At 37.6% G+C, this 13,843-nt stretch overlaps 2 protein-coding genes across 3 annotated transcripts; one reads left to right on the top strand and one right to left on the bottom strand.

Annotated features, from left to right (window-relative positions):
• Positions 1–1,785: 1,785 nt before the first annotated feature.
• Positions 1,786–6,054, top strand: LOC117632853 (two-component response regulator ARR1-like). 2 transcript variants are annotated; one of them, XM_034366464.1, is made up of 6 exons: positions 1,786–2,245; positions 2,770–2,922; positions 3,016–3,396; positions 3,820–3,896; positions 4,063–5,232; positions 5,357–6,054. In XM_034366464.1, exons 1-6 carry the CDS (start codon positions 2,071–2,073, stop codon positions 5,426–5,428), a joined length of 2,028 nt encoding a protein of 675 aa, XP_034222355.1. In that variant the 5' UTR covers positions 1,786–2,070; the 3' UTR covers positions 5,429–6,054. The 2 variants fall into 2 exon arrangements, with proteins under 2 accessions (XP_034222355.1, XP_034222348.1); XM_034366457.1 differs by having other exon boundaries at positions 1,787–2,245; positions 5,354–6,054.
• Positions 6,055–6,597: 543 nt separating this feature from the next.
• Positions 6,598–9,878, bottom strand: LOC117614064 (COBRA-like protein 7). Its single transcript, XM_034342744.1, has 2 exons — positions 9,202–9,878; positions 6,598–8,427 (listed from the first exon to the last, which is right to left on the bottom strand). Exons 1-2 carry the CDS (start codon positions 9,752–9,754, stop codon positions 7,013–7,015), a joined length of 1,968 nt encoding a protein of 655 aa, XP_034198635.1. The 5' UTR covers positions 9,755–9,878; the 3' UTR covers positions 6,598–7,012.
• Between the last annotated feature and the right edge of the window lie 3,965 nt (positions 9,879–13,843).

Here is a 13,843-nt window from a genome sequence, read left to right as displayed (position 1 = left end):
GCAAGCAAAGACTTGTAGTTGGGGAATTGGGGGGTTGTGTTCATCGTAATACAGAAAAGGCTACTAGAGAATATACGGTTTCAGTATGCTATGGCCACTTTAGCAAGGCTTGTCGCAGCTTTTCTTGCATTAGGACTGGGAAAAGCAACCCTAATTTTTTATTAATATTATGTTTTCTTTGAAGAAAATTCTCTTGGGTGAGCTTGCTAATTAGTTCATGCATTAGGGAATAAAACCGTTATTTGAGATAGAAAGACTGACACGAACCATTATCAATGTATATAAATATCTAACATGTTATGTTATGTTATCAAAATAATGTCGTAAAAATAACAAGAAGTAACTAACAGACCAAAATTATAGGTTAATTGTATCGAATCATAAGAGACCATAGCTCATATTCCATATGCAAAGCTGCATAGATTTTTTTATTTTTGACACACCACACACACACACTCAGACAGCACCAAAACTAAAAAAGCAAGCATGAATGCAGTGCAGTGAAGTGCAGGGGGATGATGAGTCATGACTAGGAAATTAGAGAGCAAACAATATAGGCCAAGGAAGCCTTATCCTATTTAGTGGCGCCAAATGACACGTGTCGAACGGGGGAAGTGGGTAGAGCAGGCAGGGTGGTAAAAGTAACTGGCATGAAAAGTAAAAGATGGTCAGACGGCACACCCAGCAGAACGCAGGTAAAGACCCAATTGAGCTTTAAAAGAAGACTCATTCAACGGGGTTCGTTCCCTCCTTCCTTCCTTCCACAAAACCCTTTCCCGTTCCGTTTTTGTAAATATTAAAATATCAAGTGGCTGTGGCTGAACTGTCGATGACCACTACTGAGGAATTGAAAGTGGAAAACCAAAAGCACCCCCACAATACATGGAAGTGGTGGTTTGCTTTGGTAAACAACATTGATCCAAAAAATAAACCAAACATTATCCTCAACTATTTTCATTATAACCAGAAGAAAAAAAAAAAAAGTGCTTCTGTTTTTGTACTCATATATAGATTTAAGGTTGTTGTGTTTGTGGTTTTTCTTTTTCTTTTTCTTTTTGCCCTTTTTGTTTCCTTTTTCTAGTGCTAGACTATTAGTGACCCAATTCAGTCTTTTTCAACAAAAATCAAACACAAAATAAATCCCAATGCATTCATTATGTTGATTTTTTTTTTCTTGTTTGGGTAATTTAAAATTCTTATTTTGCAATGAGGTCACGTTTGTTTACTCTAGTTTGTAACCTTTGACAATCTCAATAAAAATTTACTATTTCCTCTTTCAAAAAAAAAAAAAATTCATTGTGTGGGTATTATGCAATTTACTATATATAAAAAATACAGTGAATGTGTATCACATGGGCAGCTTAGGTAAATTAGTAAATTAAAAAACAATTAATTTTGTGTAATTTTCAGTTATGATGTATAATTTTGAAAATTTAAAATTTAAAACGAGTTTGATGCTGAATTATTGGAGAGGTGAAAGTATAAGCACTCAATTTGTGTTGCAGTAAGAGGAAACAGATAAAGAGTCCAAAAAAGAGCAAACAGATAAAAAGGAAGGTTTTGATTTTGAAGAAATTGTAAATAGTAAAAGTGTAAAAACCAAATACAAAGTAACAAAGTAAACAGTAATTATGAGTAAATTTGGGAAGGAGGGATCGTGTTAGCTAATCAAGTTAATTTTATATGTGAGCTGGATCCACTCTTCCAGGAGTGACCCACCATTGAATAAAATATTCCAAATTATTAAAAATTAATAAATCATAAAATAAAACCAAAACACAGACAATTTGAGCTTGAAGCGCCCAGAGAGAGAGAGAGAGAGAGAGAGAAGTCCAGCTCTTTCAACTTCAATCTGAAGAATAAATATATAATTATACCACAATAAAAATTTTATCACCAGATAAATCAAAATCTCTCTCCTTTTCGTTGCTTTAGTTTCAACTGGTTCTTTGAATTTTGTGTTGGGTGTGAATCAAAACCGAAGCTTAAGCATGTAATTCGGGTATCTGGTTGTTCTTTTAGCTGTATCTTCCCTGTTCTTTCGGCTCCGAGATTTGGGTTTTTTAAGCCATGAATCTGAGTAACGGTATGGGATCGATGTCAACGGCTAGTTCAAGTGGCGCTTGGAAATCGGCTGATGTGGTCTCTGACCAGTTTCCTGCGGGTTTAAGAGTCCTGGTGGTTGACGATGATCCCACTTGCCTTATGATCTTGGAGAAGATGCTTAGAACATGTCTCTATGAAGGTACCCCTTTATTAGAGTTGCTTGAATTGTAATTCTCTCTCTCTTTTGGGTTTTGCTTCATGGGTTTTCTTCAATCCTTTGGGTGATTTCAATTTCCTGTTTCAAGGTATGACCTTGTTTTCCTTTTGGGTTGATTTAGTGCAAGTGTTTACCACTTGGGTTATCGTTTCTTGTGTTTCTCAAGCTGATATTTAGGGGATTGGGAACCTGCTGTAGAAAAGGGAACAAATGTTAAGATTTGTCTATAGTTTGACATTTTGTACACTTTCAGTTATAATTGTGTTTAGATTCAAATCATGGGTTGTCTTAAAGTTTGTGACTTGTTCTTCATGGTTTCTACAGCATTACTTTTTCATCTTTTTTCGTTTGTTATTTTTTTAAAGAGTTAATCTTATTGTTCCAAGGATAAGCTTGAGTTTTGATTTGCGCTTTTATAGATTCATAGCTCTGTTTATTTATGTTGTTTTATCATTTCTGTAATCAATTTTTTGAGAGATTGATTCGGTTTGTTTGGGATTTTCTAGTTACGAAAAGCAATCGAGCGGAGATCGCACTTAAGCTGCTTCGAGAGAACAAAAATGGATTTGATATAGTTATTAGTGATGTCCACATGCCAGACATGGATGGATTCAAACTCCTGGAGCGCGTTGGACTTGAGATGGACCTGCCTGTTATCAGTGAGTTATCCGTTTGAGTAATTCGTGTGGATTTTAACTGCTGTTAACCCAGATAGTATATTATTAATTTGGAGCTGATATGTGATTCCACAGTGATGTCTGCTGATGATGGAAAAAGTGTTGTTATGAAGGGGGTCACTCATGGTGCTTGTGACTACCTAATCAAACCGGTTCGTATAGAGGCACTGAAGAACATATGGCAGCATGTAGTTCGTAAGAAAAAGAATGAGTGGAAGGAAGTGGAGCAATCTGGAAGTGTGGAAGAAGGAGATCGGCAGCCAAAACCATCTGACGATGCAGATTACTCATCCTCAGCAAATGAAGGGACTTGGAAGAACTCAAAGAGGAGGAAGGATGAGGAAGAAGAGGCCGACGAGAGGGATGATTCATCCACATTAAAGAAGCCACGGGTTGTTTGGTCAGTTGAACTCCATCAACAGTTTGTGGGTGCTGTTAATCAACTAGGCATCGATAGTATGTTTTCTTCCCAATCTTTTTCAATTTCATGTTTCTTACTGGACTGAATATCGATGCTGGGAGCAAATAAGTGTTCTTGGTCCTTTGAGTTTTGCGCCTAGTTTTTCAACTAGGAGCTGAATCAGTTTGAACCTATATAAACATTCTTCACACTGACAGAAATGGACATGCTGGCCATATCAAATATCATTATCATGTCTGTCTAGTTTATTCATTGACAAACGACTCATAATTAATACACCTTTTACATCCAAATTGTTCCATAAATCAAAGTCTGTGTTGTGTTTAGCATTTTAGTGCGAGTTGGCATTGAATTAATCTCTTTGCCTTTTAGATAAAATTGAACCATGCAACATTATGTGTCTATGTCCTATTGCAAATGTATTCCTTATGTTAATCAAACTTGATAATTTGATACAGAGGCTGTTCCTAAGAAAATTCTGGAGTTGATGAATGTTCCTGGGCTCACTAGAGAAAATGTTGCTAGCCATCTTCAGGTATGTATAATTTTGTATCATATAATAAAAAATTATGAAGAGGAAGTCTGTTATGATATGAACTCAAGAAAGGCTCTTTGGTTTTTTTTCCCCTCTTTTGGTATGCATTTTGAGAAAAATATATTCCCTGTTTGAGAAAAACTCACTGTGCGAAGTTGTGGAACAGAAATATAGGTTGTACCTTAGAAGGTTGAGTGGAGTGTCACAGCACCCGAGTAATTTGAATAACTCTTTCCTGAGTCCCCAAGAAGCATCTTTTGGAGCTATGTCGTCACTCAATGGGCTTGATCTTCAGACACTAGCCGTCACAGGTCAACTTCCTGCTCAAAGTCTTGCCACACTCCAAGCCGGACTTGGTAGGTCAACAGCAAAATCTGGCATGCCTATGCCCCTTGTTGATCAAAGGAACTTATTCAGCTTTGAAAATCCAAAGTTGAGGTTTGCAGAGGGGCAACAACATCTGAGCAGTAGCAAGCCAATGAACTTACTTCATGGAATTCCAACAAATATGGAGGCCAAGCAGCTTGCCAACTTGCACCAGTCTGCACAATCTCTTGGGGGTGTGAATATGCAAGTCAATGCCCATGGAGTCCAGAACAGCGCTCTACTTATGCAGATGTCTCAACCACAGTCAAGAGGGCAGATCCTGAATGAAACTTCTGGAACTCATGTTCCTAGGCTTTCATCATCAATGGGGCAGCCTATCCTATCAAATGGAATTCCTAGTGGAGTTTTAGGAAGAAATGGGATTGCTGATAATGGCAGAGGGGCAGGATATAATCCAGTCCAGCAGAACTCCTCAATGTTGAACTTTCCCCTGAACAACAGTTCAGAACTGCCAGGAAACAATTTTACTCTTGGAAGTACACCAGGAATGTCCAGCCTCACGTCTAAAGCAGCATTTCCAGAAGACGTGAACTGTGAAATAAAAAGATCTTCTGGATTTGCGCCAAGTTATGATATTTTTAATGAGTTACATCATCACAAATCTAATGACTGGGACTTACAGAATGTAGGCTTGACCTTTGATGCCTCTCAACATACAAACACCATGCATGGTAGCCTTGACTCCTCAGTTTTAGTTCATCAAGGGTTTTCTTCTAGCCAAAGGAGCGCACAAAGCAGGAATCCATCTACTGTTGGAAAGGCTATGTTCTCAATTGGAGAAGGCACTCATCATGTGAATGTCCAAAATAATGGTCAACACCTTAACAGTCTTGTTGTTGACAATACAGTTAGGGTTAAAGCTGAAAGGGTTCCTGATGCAAGTTCTCAAACTAGCTACTTTCACGAACAATTTGGTCAGGAGGATCTAATGAGTGCACTTCTCAAACAGGTCAATTTTTCTGCCCCTTTTTTTTTTTTTTTACCTTCTGTGTTTAGATTTTTGGATATGAATTTCGAAGAACTGTTAAAAGGTTATTATTTACTCATATGAAAGTTCTTCTGTTTTCCAGCAGCAAGAGGGAATTGGAGCCACCGAAAATGAGTTTGACTTTGACGGGTATTCCTTGGATAATATTCCTGTGTAGAATGTGCTCCCTACAATATTCTGTATGCCTGCAGCTCTGGTGTATATAATTGCTGCAATAGGAGTCATTTCTTTCGCGATCAAATGGTGGATATTCAAGTTTGTTTCTACTTCAAGAAACCAGCAGATTAAATGTCAGGATGATGGGTAATTGAGGCGGATCAAACAGGTCAAAAAGATATTTGTGATGCAAGATACTGCTGCATGAAATGCAAAGGCATACATGCAAAATTTTGAGTGGCTAGAAAGAAGCAACAATTTCTGGGGTGCTGGTGAAACTGTCCTCGGTTTTCGGTGCATCTTGAGTATTCTAGAGTAGGTTTTGATACGCCTGCTGGCATTGTAGGAGCCTTTCTAACTCTAATAACACATGAAGTTTGCCCTGTTAGTTATTTTCTTTTGCCTCCTCTTCCATTTCTCTCTCGTTCAAGGAATCAGACTTTGATGTACATAAATTCCATTTGGTTGACATAAGTCGGGGGGGTATTCTTTTCTGGTTTGTTTTCTTGTACTTAAATTTCTAGGGATTCTCATTCATGCTTTAGCTTTGGTGTTAACCACCTTCTTATGTGACCTCTATTCTTAATAGTCTCTCCTATCTTATGTACATGAGATTTGTTTCAACAATTACGTGGAATTTCGCCTAATTTATGACAAGCACTTTCACTATGAAGTCTTGGAATTGGAATTACATTTTTACCCTTATAAAAAAAGGAAATATTTACACTGTTGCAGAACAAATCTTTAAATATACTAGAGATGTCTCGCTATTTTTAGGCACACTAGTGATAAAAGACATGGCTGCGGGAGAGTAACTGGCAAATGGGAATAATGCAACCAACATGAACTGGTCGGATAACCTTTTCCAAAAAAAAAAAAAAATGAATTGGTCGGATAAGATGTGGTCCACATTAGCTGAGCATGAGCTTTAGAATCATTCCAACAGCCAGAAAAAGAAACAAAAGAAGAAAAAAAGGAACAGCCTGAAGAATAGAATAATTTGAGTTGAACAGGTCTAAAAGTTGATTAGGCATTTGCATTAAACAAGTTAAAAGTATATAATTATTTAGACCCACAGACCTGTTCTGCCTGCGAAGATTTTTTCCTATTGGCTTCCTGTATCCACAAGCAAGCAATGATTTTCAAAACAAGCAAAGAGAACACAAACACTCAGAGCAGAAAATTTGTATAGGCGCACAAAGTAATTGTCCTTAAATTCCAGTGACTCCAAAAAGATATATTGGATAATCGTTCCCACATGTATACATATAACAAAAGAATCAAAGCAAGCACCTAGTTCAGTAATTGTTTATACAAAATATGAGAACAATAGCTACATATGATTTGCTGTCACTTGCTGTGTTTATCCTCCCTTCAGCATGTGCAGATGAAGAGCAAGAGATTGCCAGCGACAACCAAATTTCCCCTAACAACCTCATAAGTACCAGTCATGGCATGCATGTCTTCTAGTCGTTAAGTTTTTGCAAAACCTCCTGGTTGAGCATATATCAATCAAACCACTGAAAGAATAAAAAAAATCAGCAGCCGCTACAAGATCTGGCAGTGCCTCATCCCTCAGCTATTGCTACATCACCATGAACGCTACAACCATTAGGAGGACTGAAAACATTATTGGTGTACTCTTTCTGTTACCACTACTTGGATATATTTTAGGAAGTGAGCATTCCTCCCCATTAAAGTATACTTTTGTCGGAAACCCATCTCCACCAATCACATTAATTCCAGGAGTCTTCTTCTTTGTAAATGAGATGACTGATTGCTGCTTCCCAGGCACCCTAGGATCCTTCTGCGGGTTGGCTGCATCTGTTTCTGCCACAAGGTAGTTCAATCCTTCAAGACCCTGCATGAATACGGTGTTGTTGACACCATTCAATTCCAACGTACTTCCGTTGAAAGAGTACATCTTTTCGAAACCAGGGCCTGCTTTATCCATTTGCACAGCAGCAAACCAATCAACAAAAGAAGTTTCATCCCAATTGAAGAGTGTGACCCTTGCACTCCATCCACGAGAGTAGTCTGTATATAAATGCCAGTTAATGCTGACCCCACAGTTATCACTACAGGGTATCGGGTTTGGAACTGGTAGATGTTTAAGTTCAGCCCAAGCTTTTGCCTTGACAGTTCGGTTCTCAAAGGGAACAAGAAGTGTCTCCGGCGGAAGAAGCATAGCTGGTGCAGTTGTACTACAAGTTCGAGCTGTATTACTAGGGCAGCCACATGCACAAGTGTTGCATGGGATGACCGAATCATTGTAGAAAGCAGAAAACGAAACACAGCATCTAGGGCTTGCTCCCTTGAGCTGTGTAATATTGCACACAACCTGCCAGCTAGCTACCGCAGATGAATTCACTGGCAAGCCACTTCGATCAGGAAATTGACTAGGACTCACCCGCACAGGAGGGCCACATTTATAATCAGGGTTAAGCGTGCCGTTGATTGCCCAGTTTTGTGGTGGTGTGAACTGGGACCGGTTAAGATCTGGAGGCATTTTAAAGACTTGAATCTGGAATGATGACATTGATTTGCTTGGATCCATTGATCGTGGCAAGATAGTACCATTTCGGCAACAATTAGGGACCAGACCAAGTAGAGTGTCATTGGCCTTTGTTGGAGGCAGGTCAATTATGGTTGGCCGTTTTTCACAATTCAATACGGTGGAGAAGTCCAGATCCTTGTAGTATGTACTTTGTCTGCCGAATATACAGTCAGAAGAATCTACAATAGATGGATACGCCCCTTTCATTGCAAATATAAATTCATCTGCCATCCAGTCCCAGCTCAATTTCCAATTATCAAGACGGCCTAGGGGGTTATGGTTGGCAATTGTAACTTGTGCCCAGTAATTTGAGTCTTGAGTATTGGTCACATCATACATAATTGTAAGATCTCCATTTTGGCGGGGGAGGAACTCATCATCTACAGTGATGTTCGTTTTAAACTTTGCGTCTACGGTGCAACAGACATGCATTTCATTCGTCCCTGGAAAGAACATTATCAGAGAAGCATAAGAACATGGATAGTAAAAGTGAAAACCCAACTTAGTGTCAAATGTATGTTATCGCGGTGACATCTGGTTGTTATTAACAAATTGGTCTATAGAGAAAAGGACGCCCTAAAAATGACAGTCTAATAATATGAAGGAAACATAGAAAGCAATGATCTGATTATAACCAAAAGCTAAACAAAAACTAGACTCAAATTTTTTTCTGTAGACCAACAAATTTTCCTTGCAGATATAGAAGGCCATTGTCTTCCAAAAACGAAAAACTAATGGGGAAGACATCTTGATTTGTGGTTCTAGACATTCACCATTGTAGTTATGAATCTAGGAGTAACAAATTTTCCTAATGACTTAAAGCAAGTCAATATACCAATGAGACTGATACGGTCCAACGCAAATTGGAAGAAAATGTTCAAATAATCTCTAAACAAATTCCAAATATTTGAGGACAGATATAGCCGTAATTTCCCTTCATCTCCACACCAACATACACCAGGTATTCTCTCATCAAATTCAATTTAATACAGTTATATATAATGAACATTCAAAACAAATGATTGAAACCTGAAAATATATAAGCTGTCAAAAGAACTGCTAGCAGCTAAACATAAAAAAAGGGTAACGGATAAAAATGAAATCTGTATACTCCAAATTAAATTTCATCAAATACCAACATCTAAAAATGTACCAGAAAAACACAAATCCACAAATACCCAAAACAGAGACGACCAAAATGAATGCTAAGAACTGACCTTGCACGGCGTTGAGGCAAACAAACCCATCATTGGCCAAAGAGATATTCGAGGGCAGAGGAACCTTGGGTGGGGCCACACCGAATTGGGTCCCGAGCAGTTTGACCTGAACCTCCATCTGGGTCAAGTCTCCCGCAGTCTTAATCGCAGTTTTCAGATCGGTCATCGGAAACCCAGCCAAAACGGTGCCGTTTCCCACACTTCCAGGCAAGCTAGTCCCGTCTGCCAAAATGGCATTGGAGGCAGAGACCAAGTACTCATCGTTCTTAAACCCCACGAAGACCCTCCAAGATTTCAGATCCTCGAGCCCGTTGTTGAGCACAGTGAGCACGGACTCGAACCGGTAGGGCTGGCGCTTGGGGTTAGATTTGAGCTCGGGCGGGAGCTTGGCTCCAGTGGTGTAGGCGTACGATAAGAACACGCCGTTGCACGAATCGGAGGCTGGTGCTGGAGCATCCGCGGTTGGCTGAGAGAATGAAGAAGGCAAGGCAGTGAAAATAAGCAGAAAGCTGAGGGTGAAGATCAGAGGGCAGCTCATGGAGCTGAAGTCCATGGCGTTTGGGCTGGTGGGTTTTCAAAAGTTCGGATTTTGAATTTGCAGGAAGAGAGAGAGTTTATATATGTGCGACTGTTTATCGCGTTGGCTCTGTGCGTGTGTGTTTTTTTCGAAACGCGTTGAGAGTATAAACAGCTTAATGGAAGCTGTATTTTGTGAAGAAATGTGTTTTTCTTTTTATTTTTTAATGATTTATTTTGTTTGATATTGTTGCCGTCTTTGAGTGATTCAAAGAAGGTTCGTGGATTTGGTAATCCTTTGAAAGCAATTGGCAAGAAATGCGTTTTTAAGACATAGTGGTAGTGCGGTTTGAGTTTGGAGTGTGAAAAGAGCCTTTTGTCTTTGTCTCAACGGAACCCTTCCCCTCCCTCTCTTCATATTTGATTTTGAATTCATGTTTGGACATGGGTCGGAGAGGCAATTTCTTTAAGACTCTAACTTGTCTTATCAAATTTATATTTCAGACAGATACATACTTATGTCGTTAAACAGATCGGAATTCAGATGATGAAGGAGATTTGTTTGAACGGTAACGTTTTCTTATCAGATTTTATAATTTACCCTACATTCAGATTATACCCCCGTGTAAAAATCAGCTTCAATTTGAAGTGTGTCAATACAAATATTTCGTGTGTTGCGGGTCCAGATAACACCTTTGGACAAATGTGGTTTCAATGAGACACCAATCAAGTCAAGCGCACATGAAGTTAGGCCTTATGTTGCGGCACGTCGTGTTGTTTAATGTTTATAGCCAGATACCAAAACGCTCTCTCTCTCTCTCTCTCTGTCTCTCTCTCTCTCTCTCACACACACACATTTTGGGCCCATTAGTAATATGCTCACTCATGGACTTGTCGTTTAAAGCTGGCCTAGTTTGAACATGCTGAGAGTACCATTGAGTTCATGGGCCCAATTTGAGAAGGCCTCTACACTGGACATCACAGCCTATTAGCATGCAATGCAGGTTGTAATTTATGAAAAAGAGAGATTATCTATTCCATTATTGGGAGTTTGGGGTTAGAATTTGGTGTGCTTAAGTTAGGATCCTCCTAAAGTGCATTCAGATTAGCTCCTTCTACACTCTAATCTTTCTAATGTCTTACTAATTATTTATGGTGGAGAACAAAACAAGGTCATGTTTTGATGTGTTTTATATATAAAATCATGCGAGATAGGGTTTTCGAAGATGAACAGAAATTGATAGACACTAAGAGAGAGTGAGATATTACATCAGATGCGACTTCTTATTAGCATTAAATAGTATGAACCAGACCAGAGGACACATATAGAGAAAGAGAGATTTAAGAGACCAAACAAATCAACCTTAGTGCCATTCAATAACTGAAAATAGACCTCTCTCCTTCGACAAAGACAACCTTGATTATGACATTATAACAAGCAACCCTCAGTTCTGCTGTCTGTTTTGCAAAGATTTATTATTGCCAATAGCAACCGTGGAATCTCTCAAAAGCATAATAAATTTAAGGAACGATTATCCACATGCACGTGAATAAGTGACTCCAAACTACAAATGTCAATTATTCATAACAGTCGTCAATTACTCACGTGCACGTGAATCATACACGACCAATACTAAACAAAACCCTCGTTGGAAAAGGAGAAGAAATATATATATGCACATGGCATATGATGTGAGTTGAGAATAAAGCGCATTGAAATTCTGCTCACAGAAATCATAAGGGGACGAGAATATGAAAGCCAAGTGACAATATGCCTACCACACAACAACCTTGTCCGGATGGGATATGGTATAATGCATTGCATGATCGGGGTCCCAATTAATTTTTGTTTGGAAGGAATGATACCTTAGCTACTAATTAGCCAATTAATGTCAAGGTCGACGATGGGCCAAATTTGCTTACTGTCGTTTTGTTGCAAAAGTGGATGATTCGGACTCTAACCAGTCACATCTTTTCGTATTCTTTCTTTTTGGATCAGAATAATTAAATTTTCATGCATATATTTTCTCTTTAATTTCATAATGTCGACTCGACGTGGAATAATATATTTGTTTAAAGAAGAAAAGGTTACACATGCATGATGATGAACAACTTAAGTTTAGTAAAAGTGTTATCTCCGTTATCTGAGAATTTCGCTCAATATTACGAATTACTGTGACAGATGAACTATGTAGAAGCTAACCTTTTGGACACCTAATTAGAAAAAAGAAAAAGCAAAAGATGATCAGAAAAATCTTAGATTCTTTCAGCTTTTGGTCACCATTATTTCCCTCTTCTAATTTGAAGTTAATTATGCGCATCATCATCATCATTTCACCTTTTCATTAGCAAAGTACTGAATCGGTGGATTCTTTGAAACCTCTGTAAGAGAAAATCTTAACTAATATTCCACAGCATGTCAATTATTAATCACAAAATTAAAAAAATAAAAAAATAAAAATTAAACATATGTTGGAATAAATTCAAAGAGGCAAAAGGACCGACATTTTGAATGATTCCTGTAGACGCTTCTTGGTCTAAACAGAGTAATTTGGTAAAGGAGAAGAATGCAATTATCAATTGTATTGTCGCCACTTAAAACAGCCTGGAAAGTCCCACGTGGATTGTGATCGTGCTGATAATAATAAATCTAAACACATTTTACACGATAAAAATTCATTTGATGAGTTAGTTAAAAACATACAACCTATAATTCATTGAGAATGATTTAGCAATAATTTTGCAAAATCGTACTTAAACTGACAGTTGCGACTCAAAATCAACGTATTATAATATGAGTGAATTAGTAACAAAACGAATTGATGTCATCGCTGCACTCAAAAATTACTCCATTTTTATTAAACTTGTCTAAGGAGTTCCGGTTGGCACATATTATTGTTAGGGTTGATGTGTTCTTTTTTTGTGTGCCATTGGTAGTTAGCGGCGTGAAAAATGCATCACTGCACTCTCCCATTGGTCCTAGCCATGTGACCCTGGCATTATCTAAAAATCCATGGGGAGGTGGTCTTAAGAACATCTCTAAGGGATATGTCAAATAACAAACATCAAATTTAAATTTGATAGCTGATGTGGCAATTTAACATCTTACACAGCTTTACATTCCACCCGATATGTCAAATTAAATTATTATTTTATTACATTTTAGTGTTGATTTATTTTTAATTACAAAAAATACAAGAAAAAATATTAAAATATTCATTTGACATCTTGCTTTTGGGATGTCAAAAATAACATCTCAACCTCCAGCCTTCATTTCACATAAGCTTTGACACATCGGTTGGAGGGATGTGATATGTTATTTCTAGCTGTTAAATGTCTATGTGATACTTTTGACACATCGATTGGAGATGCTCTTAATGGCTCAACCAATCCACCCAATTTTTGGAGCTCTCAAATTTGTGTTGAGCTAGCTCACCATAATTTTCTTGTTTCTACAGCCACTTTCTTATATTTTCATTTCAATAGATACAAGTGGTAAAGATTGATGGTTGAAAACAGAAATCAATTTAAATACAATATATAGAGATAGCATAGTATGCCGGAAAATATAAATTAAGAGTGGGCACGGTTCGGATTGGAGCGGTTTCATTTCAAAATTACGATTGAACCGTACATTATAATGGTTTGATTTTAATAAATGTCATAAAGGAAACCGAACTGATTTAAGAAGGTTTTGTTTGACCGATTTGAGCCTAAGCCCAATTCTCCTTCTTTTTGTATTTTTTTAAGCCAAATTACAAGTAACAAATTCGCAACTTGCTTCATACGTAAATCATTTTCTAGAGTACCAAACCATCCTAAAGCTCAACATGCCATAAAACTTTAAATTTCAATAACAAATATAGCTCAATTCAAATATCCATATATAGTTATTACCTCATTAGACACGTAAAATATAATATAAATATCAATTTCAATACACATGTAAAATATAATATAAATAAATAAATATACACATAAACCGTCCGATTTCGTTTAAGTCGGTTTACAAAAATTCAAAACAAACCAAACAAAATCATATACGATCCGATTTGATTTTCAAACCATTCAACTTTTTCTTAATTAAAATCAAACTAAATTTTTGACTCGGTCGATTTCATCCGTT

Source organism: Prunus dulcis, chromosome 1 (assembly GCF_902201215.1).
Source record: "Prunus dulcis chromosome 1, ALMONDv2, whole genome shotgun sequence".
Lineage (NCBI taxonomy): Eukaryota > Viridiplantae > Streptophyta > Magnoliopsida > Rosales > Rosaceae > Prunus > Prunus dulcis.
Note: the sequence above shows the minus strand (reverse complement) of the source record. Positions and strands in the feature narration are given on the sequence as shown.